Raw genomic sequence first — 27,798 nt, forward strand, 5'->3', positions numbered from 1 at the left:
CATGCACACATTCCAACAAGGTCACTGGATAGTATGGGAATCCTGATTGATTTGCCATCTCTAGTACAAGGCAGTTGAGGCTAATTATAGCATTACCCTCCTCATTCCCACTACCACCCTGGCTGAGCAGGGACCAGGGATTGAGCTTGGAATCTTCGAATGTTCCAAATAGTTCAAAGGTTAAAAACTGTATTTGTTAGTACAGGTTGAACCTCTCTGGTCCGGAAACATCCGTGGTTCGGCATTAGTTTGCAGAACTGCCGCTTTCGACCATCTTCTCCCATGCCGGTAGATGGGCGAACTCCATCCAGAGGTATTTCAGCGACAATGCCATTTTATGTCCAGAGAGAGTAGGCCGCATTCACAGACAGTTTCTCTGCTATTATCAGCAGTCACTTTTATAAAGAAAAGTGCCCAAAGAGTAAAACACAAGCAGACAGATACAAATGAAAGAGTGGGGTTGGGGTGGAGTGTAGAATGTTGTGGTGCAAGGGGTGTCGCAGTTGTGTGGGGAGGACTGGTTGGGTTGGGTGCTCTTTACCTTTCCGTCATTGTTCATTGGTTTATATGTAACCTTCAGGGCTGCTGATTGAGGGCAGTGCGGCTCTTTGTCGGCTGGCGCGGACACAATGGGCTGAAATTGCCTCCTACTGTGCTGTAAATTTCTGTTTCTATGTAAGCCCAGGAGAGCGGTGAGCAGCACGCTAGGTACTGTTAAGCCTAGGCGTATGCTGATGTAGGGTGTATTGGTACAGTCATATCCTGACCTCCCATGGTTCGGAAAATTCTCTGGTTCGGCACCGGTCAGGTCCCGAGGGTGCTTGACCACAGAGACCCAACCTGTACCACAGCAGGTAGATTAAGAATTGAATCCTGTCATTGACTATGTGTGGGTGGAGAGGCAAAGGGAATAATCCATGATGTCTGCTGGACTGCCAAATGCACCAGATCTTTTATAATGTTTTCTGAATCAAGATAAGATTGCAGTAACCTACCGAAAGTCCTTAAACGGTTAAACAAGATCACTCAAGAATTGCTGGACTTTGCTGTGTCAAATATGCTTCAAAGTAGGTTTTTGGGTGCGTACATTTGGAGAATGGTTACACCATAAAGTTCCACAACTTGAAATACTTTTTGTGGATTTAAGGACGGCACTGTGAAATCAGTCTGATTTCGTCAGAAACAAAATATTCAAATGAACAAGTTTTCTTCTATTAATAAAGCCATTAATTTATTAGAAGTTAATAATAATTATCTACATTATTCCAAACCAATATGTTGGATATCAAATGGAGGCCTCATTGACTTTTGGTAAGAAGGTGAAATATGGGCTGTGGGGGCGGGGGGAGGGTGCAGAGTGGGCAGGCAGCTAGAGTTAGATAAAACCTATAAATAGACAGAACAGTAACAAATTACATTTAATAAGGGTAAGGTAGTGTATATTGAAGAATGAATTACGTGCATATGCTACGAATGGTGTAAAACAGATAAAGGTGACTTTGAAAGAGTTTTGAGAACACTTGTAGATTTGACATTTAGTGACCATGATATTAATTCCACTACCACCCCGGCCCTTGCCTGGGTGCAGGACAACAGCACGAAAAATTTTACATTTCTATCGCGCCTGTAACGTAGTAAAACATCCCAAGGTGCTTTACAGGAGTGTAATCAAGCAAAATTTAACAAATGGCCACATAGAATCATAGAAATTTACAGCACAGAAGGAGGCTATTTGACCCACCGTGTCTGTGCCGGCTGAAAAAGTGCTATCCAGCCTAATCCCACTTTCCAGTTCTTGGTCCAGAGTCTTGTAGGTTATAATAAAAGCATAGATGACCAAAAGCTTGGTCAGAAAGGTAGGTTTTAAAGGAGACTCTTAAAAGGAGGAGAGCGAGGTAGAGAGGCGGCGAGGTCCGAGAACTAGGGGGGCATAATTTCAGAATAAAGGTTCGCCCATTTAAAACGGAAATGAGAAGGAATTTCTTCTCTGAGGGTCGTAAATCTGTGGAATTCTCTGCCCCAGAGAGCTGTGGAGGCTGGATCACTGAATATATTTAAGGCGGAGACAGACAAATTTCTGAAAGATGAGGGAGTCAAGGGTTATTGGAAGCGGGCAGGGAAGTGGAGTTGAGGCCGAGATCAGATCAGCCATGATCTTATTGAATGGCGGAGCAGGCTTGAGGGAACAAATGGCCTACTCCTGCTCCTATTTCTTATGTCCTTATCTATTTAGGGAGGGAATTCCACAACTTTGGGCCTCGGCAGCTGAAAGCATGGCCACTGATGATGGAACGATTAAAATTGGGGATTCGCAAGAGGCCAGAATTGGAGGAGCGCTGAAATCGCGGAGGATTGTCAGGCTGGAAGAGGTTACAACGTTAAGGAGGGGGAAAAGGCCTTGGAAGGATTTGAAAACAGGGTGTGAATTTTAAAAATCGAGGCAAACAGGCAAAGATTAGGCCGAGTCAAATGTTGTCTCCAAGTACAAATAAAAGAGCTTCACAGAACGAAATATCATAAAACTCGAGAAATCACACAGTTTAACAAGGCTGTTGAGTTTAAAGTCTGATTGAAAACTATTCTCAATTGCTTGTGTAAAATAGGTCAAAACTTAAAACTAAATTTATACAAAAGGTAAGTAATGCACAGTGCAGATTACTGTACTACAGAGACACTGATAATTATGAAGAATTAAAGGGCAGTAGTTTGTTTACCAATGGTTTATCCTTTACACCTAATCTTCATTCTACTCATCACCATCTTCTGCAGAACAGATTTGTCATAAAGCACGATTTAGCCAAAAAGAAATGCATCATCGGAAGATAATCAATATATAACTGCGATCTTGTGCTATTGTAATCCGCCTGGGGAAAGCATCAAGATTTGCAGTATCAAGTCGTCCCACTAGCAACACAGTCATCACCGTGCATTTTGTGTAGGATGCTGCATCTGCCAAGAGTTGCAATTTTCAACTACCCCGCAAGAAAATCCTGATTTGCACAGAGTCAAAATGAACACCACTGTGCTGGTAATAATTCTTGTTTTAACCTGCTGTATAGATATGAATGTTGTGGCGTGTCTGGAGCACAGATCAGTTGGGAACGGTAACATAGTGCTTATGTTACTGGACTGGTAATCAATGATCCAGTGATGTGAGTGCAAATCCCACCACGGCAGCTGGGGAATTTAAATTCAGTGAATGAAATGAATCTGGAATATAAATGCAGTAATGGTGACCATGATTTGTCGTAACAACCCACTAATGTCCTTTAGGGAAGGCAACCAGCTATCCTTACCTGGTCTAGGCCTATATGTGACTCCAGACCCACAGCAATGTCTCTGCCCTCTGAGCCACTCAGTTGCAACAAGGTCAGCACTGTGGGAGTATCCTCACCACATGATCTGCAGCGGTTCAAGTATGCGGCTCACCACCATCTTCTCAAGGGACATTAGGGATGGGTAATAAATGCTGGCCTAGCCAGCGACTCCCACATCCCGTGAATGAATTAAAAAAATTTAAATGGCCTGTTTCTGTGTTGTAAATATTTTGTAAGAACAACCCTTCACTATGTACGCTGAGGACAATTGCCTGTTAACCAGCTCTTGCTTTATAATAAGAGTTCACGAGCTTGAGAGCAAGTAGCATTAATAAATCCAAAAAGAAATTCAGGAGAAACTTCTTTGCCCAGAGAGTGGTGAGAATGTGGAACTTACTGCCAGCGGTTGAGGCAATTGGCATAGATGATTTCAAGGAAAGCTAGATAAGTATTGGAGGGAGACAGGAAGCGAAGGATATGTTGATAAGGTTCGAAGAAGAGGGGTAGGAGGATGTTCCTGTCGAGCCTGGATCAATTGGCATGATTGGTCCATTTCCGTGCTGTAAAAAGAAATGCGCATGCGCAGAACGGCCGTTGCTATGGACGCTGGCCTTGCACGACTGAATATATCGCCAAGGCCCATTTCACATCGTTATGGTTATCGCCCAAATTAAAAAGGCAAAACTAGCATTTTTTTTTTTAAATGGCAATATTCCGGCGATCCCGAAAAATAAAACCACTAATGCCGGAAATATCGCCCATTTTGGGGCGATAGCGATGATAATGGAAAGTCTAGCCCTATGTACCATCCAACATGGGATCCGCAAATCACGTATTAAGATCCAGAACTTTGATTTTAAAAGGAAATAAGTTGTTAATAATTATTTGAGTGAATTTAACTTGATGTACAATTTTGAATAATTGACATTAGCATTTTTAAACAGTTCCTCTCCCCATCCTACAGCCCCTCACCCCCCTCCTCTGAAGCCATGTAATATAAGCTGACACTTCAGTGCAGTACTGAGAGAGCATTGCACTGTTGGAGATGCCAGCTTTCGGATGAGACATTAAACCGAGACACTGTTTGCCGTCTCAGGTGAGCATTTGCACAATTTGAAAATGCTGTGGCATTCTCTCGTATCCTGGTCAATCATTTTCCCTCAACCAACACTGCCAAAACCAGATTATCTGATCATTTATTTCATTGCTGCTTATGGGAGCTGGCTGTGCGCAAATTGTTTGTTGTGTTTCCCTACATTACAACAGTGACTATACCTCGAAAGTACTTCATTGGCTGTAAAGGGCTTTGGGACGTCTTGATATCGTGAAAAGCGCTATATAAATACAAGCCCATTCTTCTTTCTATTTTATGGTTCGGTCCATGTTGGTCAGTGATCACACATTAATCTTTTTTGCTCTTTCACTTTATTTGACAGTAAACCAATGCAATCATGTTTGTTACTTACACTGCACAATGTTAAACATCATTTGCTTGCATATTCCATGAACTCTTGGCAGATTTTTAAGCAATATCCTTTCTACAAAACAGCCTTCTTTTTCACGGTATCATCTGTAAAATCTCGGCAGACACTCCAGTACAGTGCCGAGGGAGTGCTGCACTGTCGGAAGTTGCCGTCTTTCGGTCGAGTTATTAAAACGAGGCCCGTCTGCTCCCTCACCTGGATGTAAAAGATCCCATGGCACTATTTCGAAGAAGAGCAGGGGAGTTCTCCCCGGTGTACTGCCCAATATTTATCCCTCAGCAAACATAACAAAAACTGATGATCTGGTCATTATCACATTGCTGTTTGTAGGAGCTTGCTGGGCGCAAATTGGCTGCCGCGTTTCCCACATGACAACAGTGACTGCATGCCACAAAGTGCTTCATTGGCTGTAAAGCGCTTTGGGACGTCCGGTGGTCGTGGAAGGAGCTATATAAATACAAATCTTTCTTTCTGTGAGGTTAGCCATTTCATGTACAATGTTTTCAGCAAGATAATTAATAAATATTGTAAAGAGCAGTGGAAACCAGAATCAACTTCTTGAGACTCCAATGGCCCCAGCTGCCAAAGACAACTACGCATTTATTTATTTATAGATAACTAGCCTGTTTCCGATTATCTAGCAAATTCATAATCCAATTTACCACTTCACCATGGATCCTATGCGCTTTTGTTCTCACTCTAAGTCCCTTGTCATAGACAGCAGATGTTTTCTGGAAGTCAACCACATTATTTTCATCCACTAACTATGCTACATGCTCAAAGAATTTCAACAAATTGGTTAGACATAGCTTGCTTTTCATAAACCTTTGTTGATTTGCATGCAGTGAATTTAACCTTAATATTCCAAAATGCTCTTGAACAGCTTCCTTTAAAACAGACAACAGCCGGACTTTATATAGCATATATCATCGCTAGCACAGAAACAGGCCATTCAGCCTAACATTACAATGGTGACTACACTCCAAAAGTACTTAATTGGCTGTAAAGCGCGTTGAGACGTCTGGTGGTCGTGAAAGGCGCTATATAAATGCAAGCTTTTCTTTTTCTTTCTTTAACTGGCCTATGCCGGTATTAATACTACACCCCTGCCTCCTCCCACTAATTGTATCTTCCCAACCTGCACCCATATCCTTTTATTCTCTTCTCCCTCATGTATGCATCAAGCTGAGGGCGGTCTTTGGCCAGGGACTCCAAAGTGCCGGTGGGGATGTCGCACTTCATCAAGGAGGCTTTGAGGGTGTCCTTGAAACGTTTCCTCTGCCCACCTGGGGCTCACTTGCCGTGTAGGAGTTCAGAGTAGAGGAAGTGGAGGAAGAGCATCCGGGAGGGCGCTGAGCACCTCGAGTCCCGTCGCCGAGAGCATGCAGAAATCAAGCGCAGGCAGCGGAAGGAGCATGCGGCAAACCAGTCCCACCCACCCTTTCCTTCAATGATTGTCCGTCCCACCTGTGACAGATTGTAATTCCCGTATTGGACTGTTCTTTCACCGAAGAACACGCTTTGAGAGTGGAAGCAAGTCTTCCTCGATTTCGAGGGACTGACTATGATGATGGTGATACATCAAGCTTCCCCTTAAATGCATTAATGTGACCGCTTCAACCACTCCAAGGTGGCAGCAAGTTCCACATTCTCACCACTCTCTGTGTAAAGAAATTTCAGTTCAATTCTTTTCGATCTTTTAGTGGATATGTTCTGGACTTGCCTGCAATTGAAAACAGTTCCTCTGCAGCTGCCCTATCAAACCCCTTGATAATTTCAAAGATCTTTACCGAGTCTCCTCATCAGCCGAGCAATTCATCTCGGGCGGTGCCGCAAACCAAGAGGTATCGGGTCGCCCGCCCGTTATACGCAACACAGAATATTCAGCTCCATTACAATCAATGCAACTGACGCAGGCTCTACGTTATATGGGCGGGCAATCTGATATCGCCCGCTTAGTGCCACTGTCCAAGACAAATTTCTAGCCTTTAGTCTTTTTTCCCTTAGACTAAAGGTGGCTATTTAACAGGCCTATATGTGCCTAACTTCTTTCTAAATAGTAAAAGGACCAATTTCATTAACTATGTATGAGCTTCTGTAGTGGGGAAAATGCTTGAAGCTATCATTAAGGAAGAAATAGCGGGGCATCTAGATAGGAATAGTGCAATCAAGCAGACGCAACATGGATTCATGAAGGGGAAATCATGTTTAACTAATTTACTGGAATTCTTTGAAGATATAACGAGCATGGTGGACAGAGGTGTACTGATGGATGTGGTGTATTTAGATTTCCAAAAGGCATTTGATAAGGTGCCACACAAAAGGTTACTGCAGAAGATAAAGATATGCGGAGTCAGAGGAACTGTATTAGCATGGATAAATAATTGGCTGGCGAACAGAAAGCAGAGAGTCGGGATAAATGGGTCTTTTTTGGGTTGGAAATCGGTGGTTAGTGGTGTGCCACAGGGACCACAACTGTTTACAATATACATAGATGACCTGGAAGAGGGGACAGAGTGTAGTGTAACAAAATTTGCAGATGACACAAAGATTAGTGGGAAAGCGGGTTGTGTAGAGGACAGAGAGAGGCTGCAAAGAGATTTAGATAGGTTAAGCGAATGGGCTGAGGTTTGGCAGATGGAATACAATGTCGGAAATTTGAGGTCATCCACCTTGGAAAAAAAGTGAAAGGGAATATTATTTGAATGGGGAGAAATTACAACATGCTGCAGTGCAGAGGGACCTGGGGGTCCTTGTGCATGAATCCCAAAAAGTTCGTTTGCAGAAGGTAATCAGGAAGGCGAATGGAATGTTGGCCTTCATTGCGAGAGGGATGGAGTACAAAAGCAGGGAGGACCTGCTGCAACTGTACAGGGTATTGGTGAGGCCGCACCTGGAATACTGCGTGCAGTTTTGGTCACCTTACTGAAGGAAGGATATACTAGCTTTTGGAGGGGGTACAGAGACGATTCACTAGGCTGATTCCGGAGATGAGGGGGTCACCTTATGATGATAGATTGAGTAGACTGGGTCTTTACTCATTGGAGTTCAGAAGGATGAGGGGTGATCTTATCGAAACATTTAAAATAATGAAAGGGATAGACAAGATAGAGGCAGAGAGGCTGTTTCCACTGGTCGGGGAGACTAGAACTAGGGGACACAGCCTCAAAATACGGGGGAGCCAATTTAAAACCGAGTTGAGAAGGAATTTCTTCTCCCAGAGGGTTGTGAATCTGTGGAATTCTCTGCCCAGGGAAGCAGTTGAGGATAGCTTATTGAATGTATTCAAATCACAGATAGATAGATTTTTAACCAATAAAGGAATTAAGGGTTATGGAGAGCGGGCGGGTAAGTGGAGCTGAGTCCACGGCCAGATCAGCCATAATCTTGTTGAGTGGTGGAGCAGGCTCGAGGGGCTAGATGGCCTACTCCTGTTCCTAATTCTTATGTTCTTATGTTCTTATGTTCACCACGAGTTCACGATTGGCATGAGATCACCATGTAGTCAGAATCTGAATTGTGACAGGCGAACACAGAAATGCAACGCTCGGTATAGTCACTAAGAAAGTTGATTTTAGAGTTTTACTTGTGACATTTGCATCCTTCTACATACAGATCTACCACATTGCAAGTGTACTTATCATCATTCTAGGTTTAAACTTCATTTGAGAACCTTGTAGCTACTGCATATTAGCTAGCAGGAAGAATTTTTAATTGAAATTAAAGTCTGAAACAATTACTGATTCTTTTTGCTTCAGAGACTTGAGCACAAACATCTAGGCTGACACCAAGTACCAGTACTGATGGAGTGCTGCACTGTCAGAGGTGCTGTCTTTCAGATGAGACATTAAACCAAGGGCCCCGTCTGCCCTCTAAGGTGGACGTAAAAGAACCCATGTCATTTTTTCGGAGAAGAGCAAGGGAGTTATCCCTGATGTCCTAGCCTATTTATTCCTCAATCAACATTAATAAAACAGATTATCTGGTCATTAGCTGGGCATCAACTATTTACAATCTATATTAATGACTTGAAGGGACCGAGTGTAATGCCGCCAACTTTGCTGATGATACAAAGATTGGTGCGAAAGCAAGTTGTGAGGAGGAAACAAAGAATCTGCAAAGGGATATAGACAGGCTAAGTGAGTGGGCAAATATTTGGCAGATGGAGTATAATGTGGGAAAGTCTGACATTATTCACTTTGGTAGGAAAAATAAAAAAGCAAATTATTATTTAAATGGGGAGAGATTACAAAATGCTGTGGTACAAAGGGACCTGGGAGTCCTTGTTCATGAAACACAAAACATTAGCATGCAGATACAGAAATTAATTAAGAAGGCAGATGGAATGTTGGCCTTTATTACAAGGGGATGGAGTATAAAAGTAGGGAAGTCCTGCTGCAACTGTACAGGGTATTGGTGAAACCACACCTGGAGTACTGCGTACAGTTTTGGTCTCCTTATTTAAGGAGGGATATACTTGCATTGGAGGCAGTTCAGAGAAGGTTTATGAGGTTGATTCCTGAGGTGATGGGGTTGTCTTGTGAAGAAAGGTTGAGCAGGTTGGGCCTATACTCATTGGAGTTTCAAAGAATGAGAGGTGATCTTATTGAAACGTATAAGATTCTGAGGGGGCTTGACAGGGTAGATTCAGAGAGGAAGTTTCCCCTCGTGGGACCTATGGGGCATAGTTTCAGAATAAGGGTTCGGCCATTTAAAACACAAATGAGGAGGAATTTCTTCTCTCAGAGGATCGTGAATCTTTGGAACTCTCTGCCCCAGAGAGCTGTGGAGGCTGGGTCACTGAATATAGTTAAGGTGGAGATAGATTTTTTTGAACGATAAGGGAGTCAAGGGTTATGGGGAACAGGCAGTAAAGTGGAGTTGAGGCCAAGATCAGATCAGCCATGATCTTACTGATTGGTGGACCAGGCTTGAGGGGCCAAATGGCCTACTCCTGCTCCAATTTCTTATATTCATATCACATTGCTGTTTGTGGAAGCTTGCTGTGTACAAATTGGCTTCCATGTTCCCTACATTACAACAGTGACTACACTTCAGAAAGTACTTCATTGGCTGTAAAGCGCTTTGAGATGTCCGATGGTCTTGAACGGCGCTATATAAATGCCAGTCTTTCTTTCTTTCAAACCAAAGAGTGGGGTGCAGAGCCTAAAACAGCAACAATTGAGAATAGTTACAGACAGAAATAGACAAATGCTACAATCTGAAGCTTAGACTAGGTCGAAAATTAACAACAAATGTGAGGTAAACTTGTAGATTATTAAAGGGATTGAGGCACAAAGAAGACTATGAGGAGGAATTGGTCTTTGGGAGGCATTGCGAATTGGTCAACAACAAATCGGCAGCCTGCTTTACACCCTGCCCGAGTTTCTATTCTTTCGAGAAGCAGGCGATAGCGAATTGGGTTGCCGATTGACTATTGCCGCTTTGCGCGGTCCCGCGTATAACCAATTTTGGGCCCTCAACGTCTTCTCACATGCAAGAAAAAGAAATGGTTGCGTGGTGGTGGTTGTGGGTGTTGTATTTTTTTGTAACATCTTGAGTTCATTGGGGGCAGAGCCTTGCCCGGAAAGTCCATATTCCGCGCAGGATTTTTCTGTAGCTGAACCGAAAGCAGCTGTTGGAATTTAAAACAGCGAGCGTGATTTGTCATGCCCACATATGGAGAGGAAACAGTCCTGTAGAAATCATAACTCGTGGTGGCGGTGGGGGGGGGGCTTGGTTTCCGAGAAATGCACAATGCAGCCCATGACAATAATAAAAAGTGACTTCTTGGGTCCTGGGGAATGAGTACCGTGTGTTGAAATATATTTACTGGTAGAGTTACTAGTGTAGACTTTCAGATGTGTGTGTGAGCCAGGCATGACAGGATATGCACCCACCCCATTGGCAGAGGGCTGACCTTGGAGTTAATGCTGGGGTCTTCTTCATTGCAATACTTTCAGTGAACGACTGGTCAATATTAAGCCTGATGTTGAGAGAGTGCCACGGGGAAGGCAGGCAATTGCAAACCCTCAAAGGTGCATTAAGCAACGCCTCAATTTCAAAATTCTCATCATTATTTTCAAATCCCTCCATGGCCTCGCCCCTCCCCATCACTGTAATCTCCTCTAGCCCCACAACAACCTCCCACAACCCCCTCCCCCCCCCCCCCCCCCGAGATATCTGCACTCCAATAATTCTGCCCTCTTGAGCATCCCTGATTGTAATCGCTCCACCATTGGTGGCCGTGCCTTGTGTTGCCTCGGCCCCAATCTCTGGAACTCCCTGCCTAAACTTCTCCGCCCCCCTGCCTCTTTCCTCCTTCAAGGCACTCCTTAAAACCTACCTCTTTGACCAAGCTTTTGGTCACCTGCCCTAATTTCTACTTATGCGGCTCTGTGTCAAAGATTTTATCTCATAATATTCCTGTGAAGTACCTTGGGATGTTCCACTACGTTAAAGGCGCTATTATAAAGACAAGTTGTTGTTGTTGTAGCTGCACGTGGGCTAAAAAGTGGTCCATCTTCAAAAAGGCTGGAAATATTTTCAAACCCTATTAGAGCCTGTCCAAAGGGTGTTTGCGGCAAACAAGACACTGGCATATCCACTGGCTGGCACAACCAATAGGGAGGTGGGAAATGGAATCAGCAGACTGATGATGGAGTGAAAGAAAGATTGGTATTTATATAGTGCCTTTCACGACCTCAGGACATCCCAAAGCGCTTTACAGCCAATGATATACTTTTGAAGTGGAGTCACTGTTGTAACGTAGGAAACGTGATAGATAATTTGCTCACAGCAAGCTCCCACAAACAGCAATGTGATAATGACCAGGTAATCTGTTTTAGTGATAAATATTGGCCATCATCATCATTGGCAGCCCCTCGGAATGGAGGAAGACTTGCTTCCACTCTTAACAGGAGTTCTTTGGTGGCTGAACAGTCCAATATGAGAACCACAGTCTCTGGCATAGGTGGGACAGATAGACGTTGAGGGAAGGGTTGGGTGGGGTGGGTGGGACACAGGGATAACTCCCCTGCTCTTCTTCGAAGGGATCTTTTTCACCTGGAACAGCAGACGGGGCCTCGGTTTAACGTCTCATCAGGAAGACAACACCTCTGACAGTGCAGTACTCCCTCTAGATTTTTATGCTCAAGTCCCTGGAGTGCAACTTGAACCCACAACCTTCTGACTCAGAGGCAAAAGTGCTACCCCTGAGCCATAGCTTTACTCTCAGCAACACTTAAGCTCGCTACTTGAATATTGGCAAATTGAAGACGCTGCTACTTGACACAGCTGCGTGAAGGCCTGCCCAGTTTGTACCCCCCAGAGACCAGAAGGGCAGCAAGCATGCAGTGGGTGGTGGGCTGACTCAACACCCAGTGCAGGGCCTAGGAACAGAGGTGGAACACCTTAAGGAAATTGCAAAGGTTAAGATAATTCAACATTTCCATTTGCCAGGTACATGGCCCACCTATATATGCCACAAAATGTTGCCAGGCAAAATATTGTCCATTCAGATACTGGGTATTCTGCGGCGAGTGTCTCACCTCCTGACTCCCCAAACCCTGTCCACCATCTACAAGACACAAGTCAGGAGTGTGCTGGAATACTTTCCACTTGCCTAGATGAGTGCAGCTCCAACAACACTCAAGAAGCTCAACACCATCCAGGACAAAGCAGCCCGCTTGATTAGCTCCCCATCCACCACCTTAAACATTCACTCCCTCCAACACTATACATTGTGGCTACAGTGTGTATCATCTAGACAATGCACTGCAGTGACTCACCAAAGCTTCTTCGATAGCACCTCCCAAATCCACGACCTCTACCACCTAGAAGGACAAGGATAGCAGGTGCATGGGAAATCATCTCCAAGTTACACACCATCCTGACTTGGAAACATAGCGCCCTTCCTTCATCATCACTGGGTCAAAATCCTGGAACTCCCTCCCTAACAGCACTGTGGGAGCACCTTCACCACATGGACTGCAGCCGTTCAAGGTGGCGGCTCACCACCACCTTCTCAATGGCAATGAGGGATGGGCAATAAATGCTGGCCTTGCCAGCGATGCCAGCAAACTATGAACGAATAAAAAATAATCCATGCTGCCCTATTCCAAACCTTGACATAAGCTTAATGCACACTGTAGCTGTAACCTACAATTGAAAGCCTTGGCTCATTCACCTCCTCAAAGTACTTCACGTATCATCACCGTCATCATACTCAGTCCTTCGAAATCGAGGAAGACTTGCTTCCACTCAAAGAGAGTGCTCAGGTCCAATTCGGGAATTACAGTCTCTGTCACAGGTGGGGCAGACAGTCGCTGAAGGAAAGGGTGGGTGGGACAGGTTTGCCGCACGTTCCTTCCGCTGCCTGAGCTTATTTTCTGCTTGCTCTCGGCGATGAGACTCGAGGTGCTCAGCGCCCTCCCAGATGCACCTCTTCCACTTGGGGCGATCTTTGGCTAGGGACTCCCAGGTGTCGGTGGTAATGTTGCACTTTATGAAGGAGGCTTTGAGGATGTCATTGAAAGGTTTCCTCTGTCCACTTGGGGCTTGCTTGCCGCTTCGGAGCTCCGAGTAGAGTGCTCGCTTTGGGAGTCCCGTGTCCAGCATGCAGACGATGTGGCCCGCCCAGCGGAGCTGGTCAAGTGTGGTCAGTGCTTCGATACTGGGGATGTTGGCCTGATCGAGAACACTATCCTCCCAGGCGATTTGCAGGATCTTGCGGTACTTATCCAGCGCTTTGAGATGTCTACTGCATATGGTCCACATTTCTGAGCCATATAGGAGGGTGAGTATCACTATTGCCCTGTAGCTTGGTGCCAGATTTGAGGACCTGGTCTTCAAATACTCTCTTCCTCAGGCGACCGAAGGCTGCACTGGCACACTGGAGGCGTGTTGAACCTTGTCATCAATGTCTGCCCTTGCTGATAGTAGGCTCCCAAGGTATGGAATATGGTCCACGTTGCCTAAGGCTACGCCTGGGATTTTGATGGCCGGGGACAGTGCTGTGTGGCGGGGTATTTATTCTTCAACCAACATCACTAAAACAAATTATCTGGTCATTATCACATTGCTGTTCGCGGGAGCTTGAGGGGCCATGTGGCTTTCTCCTGCTCCTGATTCTTATGTTCTTCGAGTTAGCGAAAATCTAATAAACTAGCTTCTGCTGTTGAACTTGGGACTTCTATAATCAGTTAAAAAAACATATTTTGAAAATATCGATGATCAGTCTTTTCGAAACCGAAATGGGTTTTGATACTGTGGGCTTTTGATAGTCTAAAAATCTGGGGAAATTAAACAAGACACAAAATGAAACATATTTTCGAAGGTCCTTCCAGGCATTGCGGAGTTTAATACAAATCATTTGTTTCAACGGTTACGTCTGTCTCTTGCGTCTTTCCACCCTTTTTCATTGAGTTTAATTCAATCACCCTCCCACTGCACTGACTGCCACACAGCAATAAGCTAGAGATGTAAGCAGCTCAAATGCTAATGCCTGCAGTGATGTCTTGATGGCACAGACGAGCTCGATTTCCCGGCCCACATCCTAAATCATTCAAACTACTGGAGCTGGTTTTCTGAGTTTTAATAGAGTCGAATTCGAGTATCCTCTTCCACATCTGCAAGTACTAGAATAGGGAGCCAAATATTCAAAATAGTCTGGTATTGCGATGGAGCTATTGATCTTTCAATGTGTATAATGATGGATATATTAACCTGCTTAACCTGCTTACACAAACTCAAGTGACAAGTACTATGCTGCTAATGAATTGCGACCAGGCTTTTCATCTTCCCTTTTCCTAATCTCCAGTTGCCTTTACCGTGAAATGTTACAATTACTCCCTTAAGTAGCTTCCATTTTTTTGCAATTAAGTATCACATCAGTTGTGATGTTACGCTGATACTGTAATACTAAGATTTAAGGTGACTGGCAAAAGAACCAGAGGAGACATGAGGGAAACCTTTTTTTTACGCAGCGAATGGTTAGGATTTGGAATGCACTGCCTGATAGGGTGGTGGATACAGAGTCAATAGTAGCTTTCGAAAGGGAACTGGATAAATACTTGAGGGAGAAAAAATGTCAGGGTTATGGGAAAAGAAAAAGACTTGGATTTATATAGCGCCTTTCACGACCACCGGACGTCTCAAAGAGCTTTACAGCCAATTAAATACTTTAAAGTGCAGTCACTGTTGTGATGTGGGAAACACGGCATCCAATTTGTACACAAGCAAGATACAGGTGTGACATCCGAAGTACGAAAACCTCGGGACCGAGGCCGTTCCGGATATTTCCGGATTTCGGAATGTCGTTGCCTAGGCCGAGGAAGGTGGGTAGGGGAGTTCGGTCGGGACTCCAGAGGTCAGGGTCGGTTGGGGGGGGGGGGGGGGGGGGGTAGTTCGGGCCACCAGAGGTCGGGGGTGGGGGGGGGGGGGCGGGAGGTGATCAGTCGGGCTGCAGGAGATCGGGGGGCGAGGGGGGATTGTCAGTTGGACCGAGGCCAGGGGAGTTTGGACAGCCAGAGGCAGGGAGAGGCCGGGCAAGGTTGGACCGAGGTCGGGCGGCCGTAGGTCGGGTTGCGGCGAGGGGAGGTCAGGCCAAGGCCGGGGGAGTCGGGATTTCGGGATATTCCGGAACTCCAGATTTTGGACGTTGTACAAACAGCAATATGATAATGACCAGAAAATCTGTTCTTGTTATGTTGATTGAGGAATAAATATTGATCAGGACACCCAGGATAACTCCCCTGCTCTTCCTCGAAATTGTGCGATGGGATCTTTTACATCTACCGAGAGAGCAGACGGGGATTCGGTTTAACGTCTCATTTGAAAGACGGCACCTCCGACAGTGCAGCACTGAATCACAGCTGAAAGGCCAGGGGCAGTGGGGCTAACTGGACTGATCTTCAAAAGAGCCGGTGAAGACTCAATGGGCCAAATGGCCTCCTTCTCTGCTGTACTATTCTATGATTCTATAATTACAGAATGCAGTGCAAAAACTATGATATGTTTTTATGTCACTGCAATTAAAGACTGAACCCTATCGAACATTATCATCACCAGTTGCAATGAACTCCTGAGCTATGAGATAATAGAAAAGCAAATTACAATTTAAATGGGGAAAAATTGCAAAGTGCTGCAGTACAGAGGGACCTGGGGGTACTTGTGCATGAAACACAAAAGAATAGTATGCAGGTACAGCAAGTGACCAGGAAGGCAAATGGAATGTTGGCCTTTATTGCAAGGGGGATAAAGTATAAAAGCAGAGAAGTCTGGCTACAACTGTACAGGGTATGGTGAGGCCACACCTGGAGTACTGCGTATAGTTTTGGTCTCTGTATTTAAGGATATACTTGCATTGGAGGCTGTTCAGAGAAGGTTCACTAGGTTGATTCCGGAGATGAGGGGGTTGTCTTATGAGGATAGGTTGAGTAGATTGGGCCTATACATATTGGAGTTCAGAAGAATGAGAGGTGATCTCATTGAAACGTATAAGATAATGAAGGGGCTCGACAAGGTGGATGCAGAGAGGATATTTCCACTCATAGGGGACATAGTCTCAGAATAAGAAGCCACCCATTTAAAACTGAGATGAGGAGAAATTTCTTCTCTCAGAGGGTTGTAAATCTGTGGAATTTTCTGCCCCAGAGAGCTGTGGAGACTGGGTCATTGAATATATTTAAGGTGAAAATAGACAGATTTTTGAGTGATAAGGGAGTGAAGGGTTATGGGGAGCGGGCAGGGAAGTGGAGCTGAGTCTATGATCAGATCAGCCATGATATTATTAAATGGCGGAGCAGGCTCGAGGGTCCAAATGGCTTGCTCCTGCTCCTATTTCTTATGAGCTCTTGTTAGAAAGCCTTTCACCACTATCAGCCATCGCCTGATTGTGTCAATCACAGTGCAGTCAGATAATTACTCCAGTGGGAGAGAAGAGTTGCTGCACTAGCATTGTGGTGAGGGATTCTGTCAGCTTTAAACTCAGTGGAGCCAATGGATGAATGACTTCCAAACTGATCATACACACTCAATCCCATTTGTTGATATTTTCCCATATTATATTTTTTAGACACAACGAGCAGAGCTCAATTTATAATCGTATGTCATTGTCGAGCCCCTTCATTATCTTATACGTTTCAATGAGATATTTTGCATGAGTCTGTAAGCACCCATATTTTAACAAGTCTGATCCACAACAAAAGAATCTTTAAAAACAGAGAAAGGTCATTGGGTCAATAAACCTATCCTTTTTTTTTTGATCGATCTGAACCGTTCTTACCCCTTTCTCACAATGATCCTTCAATCCTGAAATACATCAACTTATCGCATGAAGAGCCGAGAGGAGCTGGAATTGTTCTCTTTATAGTAAAGAAGGTTGGGGGAGCTTTATTAGAGGTGTTCAAAATTGTGTGGGGTTCTGATAGAGTACATAAGAACATAAGAAATAGGAACAGGAGTAGGCCATACGGCCCCTCGAGCCTGCTCCGCCATTCAATAAGATCATGGCTGATCTGATCATGGACTGAGCTCCACTTCCCCGCCCGCTCCCCATAACCCCTTATCCCCCTATCGTTTAAGAAACTGTCTATTTCTGTCTTAAATTGATTTAATGTCCCAGCTTCCACAGCTCTCTGAGGCAGAAAGGGAGAAACTGTTTCAACTGGGGTCGGTAACCAGAGGACACAGATTTAAGATCATTCGCAAAAAAAAGCCAGAGGGGAGATGAGGAGAATTTATTTTACGCAGCGAGTTGTTATGATCTGGAACGCACTGCTGAGAGAACGGTGGAAACAGATTCAATAGTCACTTTCAAAAGGGAACTGGATATATACGCAAGAAAGGAGATAAAATTGTAGGGCTATGGGGAAAGAGCAAGGGAGTGGGACTAATTGCTCGCCCTTTCAGAGAGCCGGGACAGGCACGATGGGCCGAATGACCTCCTCCGATGATTGTATAACCGACACTGAGCTGCAAAGGTTATCGATTGTGTGACGCACTTCGCGAAGTCTAGCTAGGATGGCGTCAATGCAAGGTATGAGGGCAAATGAACGCGTATGGGAATCCATCATATTGAGGAAACAAGGGTGCAAAATACTTCACAGCATAATGCTCAGATTGGTGGTAATGTGGCGTTAAGCCTCCATTTCCATATGCAACAAATCTTTTTTTTTTAAAAAGCACAGGCTTGTGTACGTATGTTTATAAGCTGCAAAAGTATTTCACATTTTTAGTATGTTTCAGTTGTGGCAGACTAATGATTTTGCTCAGCTAAAAGTCCTAGTTCTGTGACCTGAATTTCAACTCTACATGTTTTTTCCAAACTTTTAAACTGCTCCTTGAACACAAATACTAGAGAATGGTTTGACTTCTTTGGGGCCGAAAGTGACGAAAGCCAAGTTCCGCCCGTTTTTCGGCGGTACCCGGACGGTGCGTGATTTTTTATACCGCCCAGTACCGCTGAGGCCGAGTGGGCGGGAGAGTCATCCCGCTTTGCTTTGCGGGAGCGGAGTGCAGTGGGCGGGGGCGAGCAGAGGAGGCCTGCCTACTCGGGAATCTTCGGCTCCCGAGTTGTGTGGCCGCTGTCAAGCTTTGCCCACCGCCGCCGAGAAACACTGACGACAGGCCAGAGACTGCCGGCCTGAGATCGCTGTGTGGGAGGGGGGGGGGAGGGGAGAGTGAGAGATTGCTGTGTGGGGAGGGGGGGGTGAGATTGCTGTGTGTGGGCTGGGGGGGTGGGGTGGGTGGGTGGAGAGAGATCGCTGTGGGGTGGGGAGGGGAGAGTGAGAAATCGCTGTGTGTGGGGGGTTGGGGGGAGTGAGATCACTGTGGGGGGGGGAGGGGAGAGTGAGAGATCACTGTGGGGGGGGGAGGGGAGAGTGAGAGATCGCTGTGTGGGAGGGGGGGAGGGGAGAGTGAGAGATTGCTGTGTGGGAGGGGGGAGGGGAGAGTGAGGAGTGAGAGATTCCTGTGTGGGGAGGGGGGGGTGAGATTGCTGTGTGTGGGCTGGGGGGGGGGGGGGGATGGAGAGAGATCGCTGTGGGGGGGGGGGGGGAGGGGAGAGTGAGAGATTGCTGTGTGGGAGGGGGGGAGGGGGAAGAGAGTGAGAGATTGCTGTGTGGGGAGGGGGGGTGAGATTGCTGTGTGTGGGCTGGGGGGGGGGGGTGGAGAGAGATCGCTGTGTGGGGGGGGGGGGAGGGAGGGGAGAGTGAGAAATCACTGTGTGGGGGGGGGGGGGAGGGGGAAGAGAGTGAGAGATTGCTGTGTGTGGGGGGTTGGGGGGGAGTGAGATCACTGTGTTGGGATGGGGGGGGGGGGGAAGAGAGATCACTGTGGGGGGGGGAGGGGAGAGTGAGAAATCGCTGTGTGGGGGGGGGGGGGAGGGGGAAGAGAGTGAGAGATTGCTGTGTGTGGGGGGTTGGGGAGAGTGAGATCACTGTGTTGGGGGGGGGGGGAAAGAGATCACTGTGGGTGGGAGGGAGGGGCGGTGAGAGAAATCACTGTGTGTGGGGGTGGGGGCAGATCACTGTGGGGTGGGGGGGGGGGCGAAGAGAGAGAGAGAGATCGCTGTGAGGGTGGAAAGAGAAGAGAGAGAGAGATCACTGTAGGGGTGGAGAGAGAAGAGAGAGAGATCACTGTAGGAGTGGAGAGAGAAGAGAGAGAGATCACTGTGGAGGGCAGGGAAAGATCGCTGTGGGTGGGGGGGGGGGTGAAAAAGGGGGAAATCGCTGTGGGGCCGGGGGGGGGGGGGGGGAAGAGAGAGACTGTTGCGGTGAGAGAGACTGTCGCGGTGAGAGAGACTGTCGCGGTGAGAGAGACTGTCGCGGTGAGAGAGACTGGGGGTTCCATTCGTTGGGAGTTTCACCAAGGCCTTACACCGGTGGTTTTGAAATACCGCTGTGGAGCGGACTGCCATTGTGCAACGCTGGGAAAACTGCTCCCGCCAGAGTTTGGTGGGCACAATGCTCCATACTTCTTGAACAAAAAAACACCCAGTTGGACCAGCCTTTCGACGGACGGTGGGTATGAAACCCTGCAAAAAAAGCTAAATGAACGTTTTGTTTCTAATTCTTTTGCAGCGATTCCGTGGAAAAGGGCATGCAGCTTAACGGGAAAGTTGGTAGAGAGGCAGCGAGGATTAGGGAGGGAATTCTAGATCCAGAGCGGGTGGGGAAGTGGAGCTGAGTCTAGGATCGGATCAGCGATTATCGTATTAAATGGCGGAGCAGGCTCGAGGGGCCAAATGGCCTTCTCCTGCTTCTATTTCTTATGTTCTCATCTCAGGGTGGCAGCTGAAAGCACGGCCACCAACTCAGCGCTCTGACACTAAGGAATGGTCTTTTGGCCTCTTTTTTTTTGGAACTCGTTGGTTTATTAACAAAGGTTTAACAATCACACTACACATTACCAGTTCATCCACTAGGCTCACAGCCACCTGCCTCATCGTGGATCCCCTGAACCCAATTGGCTGGGGTTTTATTGAGTTTTGTGAACATCACATGACTGGCTAAGCCACTCCCAACTCAACAGCTCGACAACTCTACCACAACTTTAAGTTGAACGTTTAAATCAAGTACTGCAATGATTCCAAGGCGAAGATGCTTCTCGTGCCTTGGAAACCGTAACTCGAGGTGTGGCAGGACATGAGCACGACCCTGATTCAGCGTGAAAGCCTCGGACTTATATTCGACGGATTTCGCAATATAACTCGGTTATATTTGCTGCGTTGCTCACGGTTTCGCAATGACTGGACATGGCAAGTGTCGAGTCTGCTATCAGGCCCGCATCTCTTTCAACTTCCCTCCTCGTCACACTTCCAATATCTCACACCTTTCACTTATTTTGCATTGAACTCTTGTCTGCCACAGTTCTACCATTTGCAAGTCTTGCCCAAGTACTACTGCAGTTCCTTGACTGCTGCACCAGGTTTCGTTGATTCTCCTTCGGCCAGTGCCATCATTCGTGAATTTGTTTCATTTTTCTGAATCCAGTTCATTTATGTAGATCAGGAACAGGAGGCATCCCAGAACCATTCTCTGAAGCTGTCTGCACGATAAATCTTTCCAGCCCAGTATCACTTTCTGGACTAGTATAGTGCCGCTTCCCCTTTTCAGCCAATTTGTTATCAAGCTCCAAATTCCACCTCGGATAGCCAATGCCTTACAACAACAACAACAACGTGTAGTTATATAATGTCGTTAACGTAGTTCAACGTCTCAAGGCGCGTCACATAAGAAGTTAGCGCAGGTGACCAAAAGCTTGGTCAAAGAGGTATATTTTAAGGAGCGTCTTGAAGGAGGAAAGAGAGGTAGAGAGGTGGAGAGGTTTAGACAGGGAGTTCCAGAGCTTGGGGCCCAGGCAACTGAAGGCACGGCCACCAATGGTAGGGCGATTATAATCCGGGATGCTCAGGATTAGAGGAGCGCAGACGTCTGGGAGGTTGTGGGGCTGGGGAGATTACAGAGTTGGGAGGGGGTGAGGCTATGGAGGGATTTGAAAATAAGGATGAGAATTTTGAAATCGAGTCGTTGCCAATGTAGGTCAGCGAGCGCAGGGGTGATGGGGTGGCAGAGGTGAGGCAAATTAGGTTTCGGGGCCAGAAGAGCCGAGGGCCCAGGGGCAGCACAGGCCAGCCCACACGGCGATATGTGTGCGCACTAGGTCCGTGCAGCAGAGCTGGTCTCCAGTCGTCCTGATTAACCCTTGCCACTAGATAAAGGCCGAGCTCAGTCAAGCCCGTGTGGTGTGCTGATGTGCAACGGTCACCACATGTAAAAAAATCCATGTACAGGCATCTTGTACCCCTTCAACTGGAGTTCAGGACCTGAAACATTGGGTCCTTCATTGAAACATCTGTGAACTCATGTGGATGCAAATCATCCTCGTTCGAGGGACCGCCTATGATAATGATGATGGGTGAGCAGGACTTGGTGCGAGTTAGGACATGGGCAGCCGTGTTTTGGATCACCTCTAGTTTATATAGGGTAGATTGTGGGAGACCAGCCAGGAGTGCATTGGAATAGTCAAGTCTCGAGGTAGCAAAGTCATAGATGAGGGCTTCAGCAGCGGATAAGCTGAGGCAAGGGCGGAGAAGGGCGATGTTACGGCGGTGGAAATAGACGGTCTTAGTTATGCTGCGGATGTGTGGTCGAAAGCTCATTTCAGGGTCAAATACGACACCAAGGTTGTGAACAGTCTGGTTCAGCCTCAGGCAGGAGTTGGAGAAGGGGATGGAGTCAGTGTCTAAGGAACGGAGTTTGTGGCGGGGACTGAAAACAATGGTTTTAGTCTTTCCAATATTCAACTGGAGAAAAATGTTTGCTCGTTCAGGACTGGATGTCGGACAAGCAGTCTGACAATTTAGAACCGGGAAGGGTCGAGAGAAGTGGTGAGCTGGGTGTCATCGGCGTACATGTGGAAACTGACCTTGTGTAACATCCTTTCATGTAGAATCTTATCAAAGGCTTTCTAGAATCTCGACACAAGGGTGATTCTAATTGTATATTTGCTACTCTAAAGACAACATTGCATACAATGTGTCAGCCGTGGCTCAGTGGGTCATTCATAGGCAGCCTCTCGAAACGAGGATGACTTGTTTCCACGCCAAAAAAGGAATGAGTTGACAGGTGTTTCAATGAAGGACCGGATATTCCAGGTCCTGAACTACATGTTGAAGGGTGGAAGATGCCTGTGCTTGGATTTTTTTAACGGGCTTGACAGAGCTGGTCTTAGTCCGGTGGCAAGGGTTAACCAAGACGACTGGAGACCTGCTCTGCTGCACAGACCTAGTGCGCACACATATCCCAGTGTGTGCTGGCCCGTGCTGCCCCTGGGCCCCGAACTCACACCTCCCCTGGGCCCTGATCACAATCTCTCGCTGCTTCTTCACCCCGACCTCGCCACTCCTGCTGTGTCTGCCCACGCTCCAATCACCGACTTGGACCTTGATGACGTTACTGTTCACTACCATCACCCTCCTGCACCAGCTCGCGCTGCTCTCTGAAGTAGTATGCCTCCACGCTGCTCCCGAAGCCGCTCCTTTTATGGCCCGACCTGCTCAGTGGGTAGCACTTGCGCCTCTGAGTTGGAATGTTGTGGGTTCAAATCTTACACCAGAGACTTGGGGCCAGACTGTCTCCAAAATCTAGGCTGACACTCCAGGGCAGTACTGAGGCAGTCTGCACTGTCAGAGGTGCCGTCTTTCGGATAAAACATTAAACCGAGCCCCATGTGCTCTCTCAAATGGACGTCAAAGATCCCATGGCACTATTTCAAAATTCTCCCCGGTGTCCTGGCAAATATTTATCCCTCAATCAACATCATAAAAATAGATTATCTGGACCTTATCACGTTGTTGTTTGTGGGAGCTTGCTGTGCGCAAACTGGCGGATTCATTCCTGCATAACAGTCGCTACACTTCAGAAGTACTTCATTGCTAGTAAGGCATTCTGGGACGTCCTGCGGTTGTGAAAGGCGCTATAGAAATGCAAGATTTTCTTTCTACTTTATCTCATGTACCACTGGAGTCAAAGGGCCCAAAAATTCAACAACTTACCACCCAATTATTGCCCAGAAATACAAGTTTCGTCAAAAAAAAACACATATACCACCCTGCTCTTCTTCAAAATAGTGCCATGGGATCTTTTACATTCACCTGAGAGAACAGATGGGGCCTCGGTTTAACATCTCATCAAAAAGACTGCCCCTCCGATTGTAAAGTCCTGTCCCCTCAGTACAGATTCACACATTGCACATAGTGAAGTCAAGGTCACTCAGGACCTGTACCTTTATTACTCAGCTCTCCAAAGCCACACTTGCCTGAGACCTGTCCTTATATAACTGTCTGGGACAGGTATCCAGTGTCTCCTGCAAGTACACCCCTGGTGGTAAGGTGTGCTGGTGGTTACAGGTCATATCTTATTACAGTCATGTATAGCATGGTAAGATACAGTTGTATACAGTAGTGTGAGATACATGACACCGACAGTGCAGCATTCCCTCAGCACTGCACTGGAGTGTCAGCCTAGATTTCTGTGCTCAAGTTCCTGGAGTGGGATTTGAACCCACAAGATTTGGACTCAGAAACAAGTGTGCTACCCACTGAGCCACAGCTAATCCTCACAGCTTTGGCCTGAGACCATTAGCTATCTAACGATTCCAAACAGATCGTGCCCGATTTGTACAGCCTAGTCAAACTGCGATTTTCCCAGCCCAGGAGAGATGCATATCCGCAAGTGCACCACTCCTGTCCCAGCTGTGAACACAAGAGTGCAGGCAGGAGATCTCTAAATATTTAAATCCATTGTGGACCTGGGTAAGGTTTTAAAAGTGCCCAGCAAGTCGAAAGGACCCGCTGAGTTCTGTTAAAACTTCAGGTTTGACACAGAATTGGAGCCATACTCTATGCGGTGTCAAACCAAAGTGATGTGAGACTACCTCCTCCAGGGGGCCCTATACCACTTCTTTCCAGAGTCAGATCAGGCCCTGACCCAGATGCACACCGCAACTTTAACGTGAAGCACAACTCTGAAGTCCCTGTATAACTGTCCCTGTGTATTGCTAAATGTATTGGTTTCAGTCCAGTAGCCTGCGTTAAATTGGAGCCCTGTTGTTTGTCAGTGGCTAAGATTTTGATGATAATATTTATCCCTCAATCAACATAACAAAAACAGATTATCTGATCATTATCACATTGCTGTTTGTGGGAGCTTGCTGTGCGCAATTGGCTGCTGCATTTCCCACATTACAACAGTGACTACACTCCAAAAAGTGCTTCACTGGCTGTAAAACCTTTTGGGACATCCAGTGGTCATAAAAGGCGCTATATGAATGCAAGTCTTTTTTTTCTTTTTTAATGAAAAATGCTGTATCATTTAGATGCAGTGGACTGTTCTTGCAATGATCATGCTCTCCTTTGTTGTTCTCCTCTTTCCATTTACCATTGATATATTTCACGATTGTGATGTTTACACAGAGAATGAATGATTGGCATGCATTGCAGAAGATGCTTGCCACTAAAGGCAGTGCGCATTCAATCAATCACAACTGATCATGACAGTATTTAACTCCTCGCTCACCTGCCACCATGGAAGACAGTCAGGAAAATTTCAACCACTCTGGATTTACCCCTTCTTCGACTGTGTATGAGACAAGGCAACCCTTCGCAACAGACAGCAAAGCAGGTTATACTGACACCAGTGAGATTGACAGGGATGCAATCTCCACTCACCCCAGGCACATGTATCCTGTCCTGACCTTGTGAGTGACACCCCTAAACAAAATAAGGGTAGCCCAAACATCCTATCCCAGCTACCCTGTCCACCATAGCTACAGCCAACCATACACCCTCTGATCCTGAAGTACAACTGTAACTTTCATGCTCAACAAAACCAATACCACTACATAGCATTGTCAATATCAGTAAATGCTCTTGCAAAAGCAAAAAACGCAATACTGAACCATTATGCAGACCAAGGCGAAAATAATTAAAATATAAAAATAACGTTTCAGCATTTTTGCTTTTTTTTTTAAAATCAGACTGACACCTTCACTTCTCCTTAAACATATGAGCTTTATCCTCCTCAAATGCAGAGAGGAGGCTTTGATAGTCACACCAGGAGGAGAGGAATTCAATGTTTATAAGCCACATCATACTGGATACAATGCAAATGGTTACAATTCATAAAAATAGACTGGGGAAAAAAATGTCACAATTAAATAAAAAACCTTCTTTGTGAATGATCTCGAAGATGATGTAATTTTAAAGAGAGGGTCAGGGGAGGAATAAAAAATCCACCCACGGCAAATAAGAAATAATATTCATTGAGAAGGGCATTTTGTGTGTGTGTGTGAGGTTGTGTGTGTGGGTGGATTTAGAAAGAAGAAAATAAAATAGCAACAGCGACGCCATAGGAATAATCATAATACTAATCGGGAGCTGACTTTCTTGGTGACTTACCAGGTCTATGAATGTGAGGAATTTCCAGCTGCCGCCGTATGTTTGGTGAGCTGGGATGTCGAGGGCTTTGAAATTGCAGAGGATGGAGAGGTAGGAGAGCAGGATGGCGACCCGCAGCACCTGAGAGGGGATGAGAGCCATGTTGCCGCTGCCGCTGCCGCTGCTCGCCCTCCTCCTACTCCTCCCGCTACTTGGTACCCGCCCAGAGGCTGCACACTGCCAGCCCAGCCACCCACAGGGAGCCCTGTGACCCCCACCGGCACCCCGGCCTGGCGGGCTACTGCCCATCACAGCCTCACTGAGGCCTTGCACACAGGTACACCAAACACACACACATGTGTGTACAATATAAACCCAATCTAGAAACAGGGCTGGCGATCATTGCACTGCTATATATCTACACGTGTATTCATATGCATACAAGGATGCTGCTGCTACTTATCTATTTATCTACTTATCATCATCCATCTATCTATCCACAATCTACCTATCTATCTATTCATCACCGATCATCAACCCAGAATCTATCTTTATAGCTATCTATTTATTGATTCATCATCTACCCATAATCAATCTATCTATTAATCAATTTATCTGTGCATCTATCTATCTAGCTAACTAGCTATCGTCTATCATCTACCCATAATCCATCAATCTATCTTTCTATCAATCCAATTATTTATCTATCTATCTATCTATCCATCACCTATCATCTACCCATAATCAATCAATATATTTATCTATTTATTTATTCATCATCTACCCATAATCAATCAATATATCAATCTATCTATCTATCTATCTATTCATCACCTATCATCTACCCATAATCAATCAATATATTTATCTATTTATTTATTCAGCATCTACCCATAATCAATCAATCTATCTATCTATCTATGTATCAATCTATCTATCTATCTATGTATGTATGTATGTATCTATCTATCTATGTATGTATCTATCTATCTATATACCTGTCTGTCTATTCATCATGTATCATCTATTCATAATCAATCAATATATCTATCTATTTATTTATTAATTATCTACCCATCTCAACCAATCTATTAATCTATCATCTATCTATATATGTGTGCGCATGTAAATATATAATTATATGTGCGTGTGCCATATGTAAAATCTACAAATATATATCTTAATATTACTACAGTTATGTCAGTGGTTACATATAAAATGCACATTACTAACTTTCAATAATTTGTTTGCTGGACAAATACTTGGTTATCTTCACAAATAAAGTCAGCAAAATACCAGAATTTCATTTCTTTTAAAAGCAAGCCTGCTGTTAACTGGGGATGTAGTTAGTACTTGGACATTGTCTGTCATTCCTGAGCGGCTGGCAGTTATATAATGTAGCTCGTTAGAATATAAACAGAGCAGAGTTCCTTCTGTTGATTTAATTTATTTAATCGCACAGGGATTATAGTTTATATAACAGAATAAATGTTATAAAATAACAATGCTGTCTAAAAAACATAAATGAGTGGGAATGCTTACAGTGAACATCTCATCTTGTGCTTATGACGTCATCCAAACTCCTCAATTAGATTATTTCCCCGCAGTCACTCCCACCCACTCATTATTCATATTCATGTTCTCTCTTTTTACAGTTGCAAGATAATGTCGTAACAGTTTCACACACACACACAGATGCACACGGATACACATAGTCTTTTACATTGAGGCTAATAATGCTGAATGTTAATGACTCGTAATCGAGATTGAATGTCCCACTGAATGTAATTATTTTTTCTTCCAACAAGGAACATCAGAGGCTTTCAGTTTTGATTTCATTATGACAAACCTCTGCAAATATTAACACCCCACTGTCCTAACTTTCAAAAGACAACGTCAGCCACTCAGAAAAGGAAAACTGTGTTGTAATTTGCAAGAAAACATTTCTCTTAGTATCCGGCAACAGAAATAACATGCAGTAAATCAACAATATGGAGAAAAATGCATCATAAATAGAATACAGAATTCTGTGCTTGCAGAATGCAGTATACCTATC

The 27,798-nt window shown here is 45.5% G+C and overlaps 1 protein-coding gene across 1 annotated transcript in view; it reads right to left on the reverse strand.

Annotated features, from left to right (window-relative positions):
- aig1 (androgen-induced 1 (H. sapiens)) overlaps window positions 1-25,904 on the reverse strand; it is a 223,368-nt gene extending 197,464 nt beyond the window's left edge. The window contains exon 1 of the mRNA XM_070888637.1: window positions 25,764-25,904. Within this exon, the coding sequence (XP_070744738.1) occupies window positions 25,764-25,904 (141 nt within the window). The remainder of the gene's footprint in view (window positions 1-25,763) is intronic.
- Window positions 25,905-27,798: the final 1,894 nt, after the last annotated feature.

The sequence above is a fragment of the Pristiophorus japonicus genome, chromosome 9, assembly GCF_044704955.1.
Source record: "Pristiophorus japonicus isolate sPriJap1 chromosome 9, sPriJap1.hap1, whole genome shotgun sequence".
Lineage (NCBI taxonomy): Eukaryota > Metazoa > Chordata > Chondrichthyes > Pristiophoridae > Pristiophorus > Pristiophorus japonicus.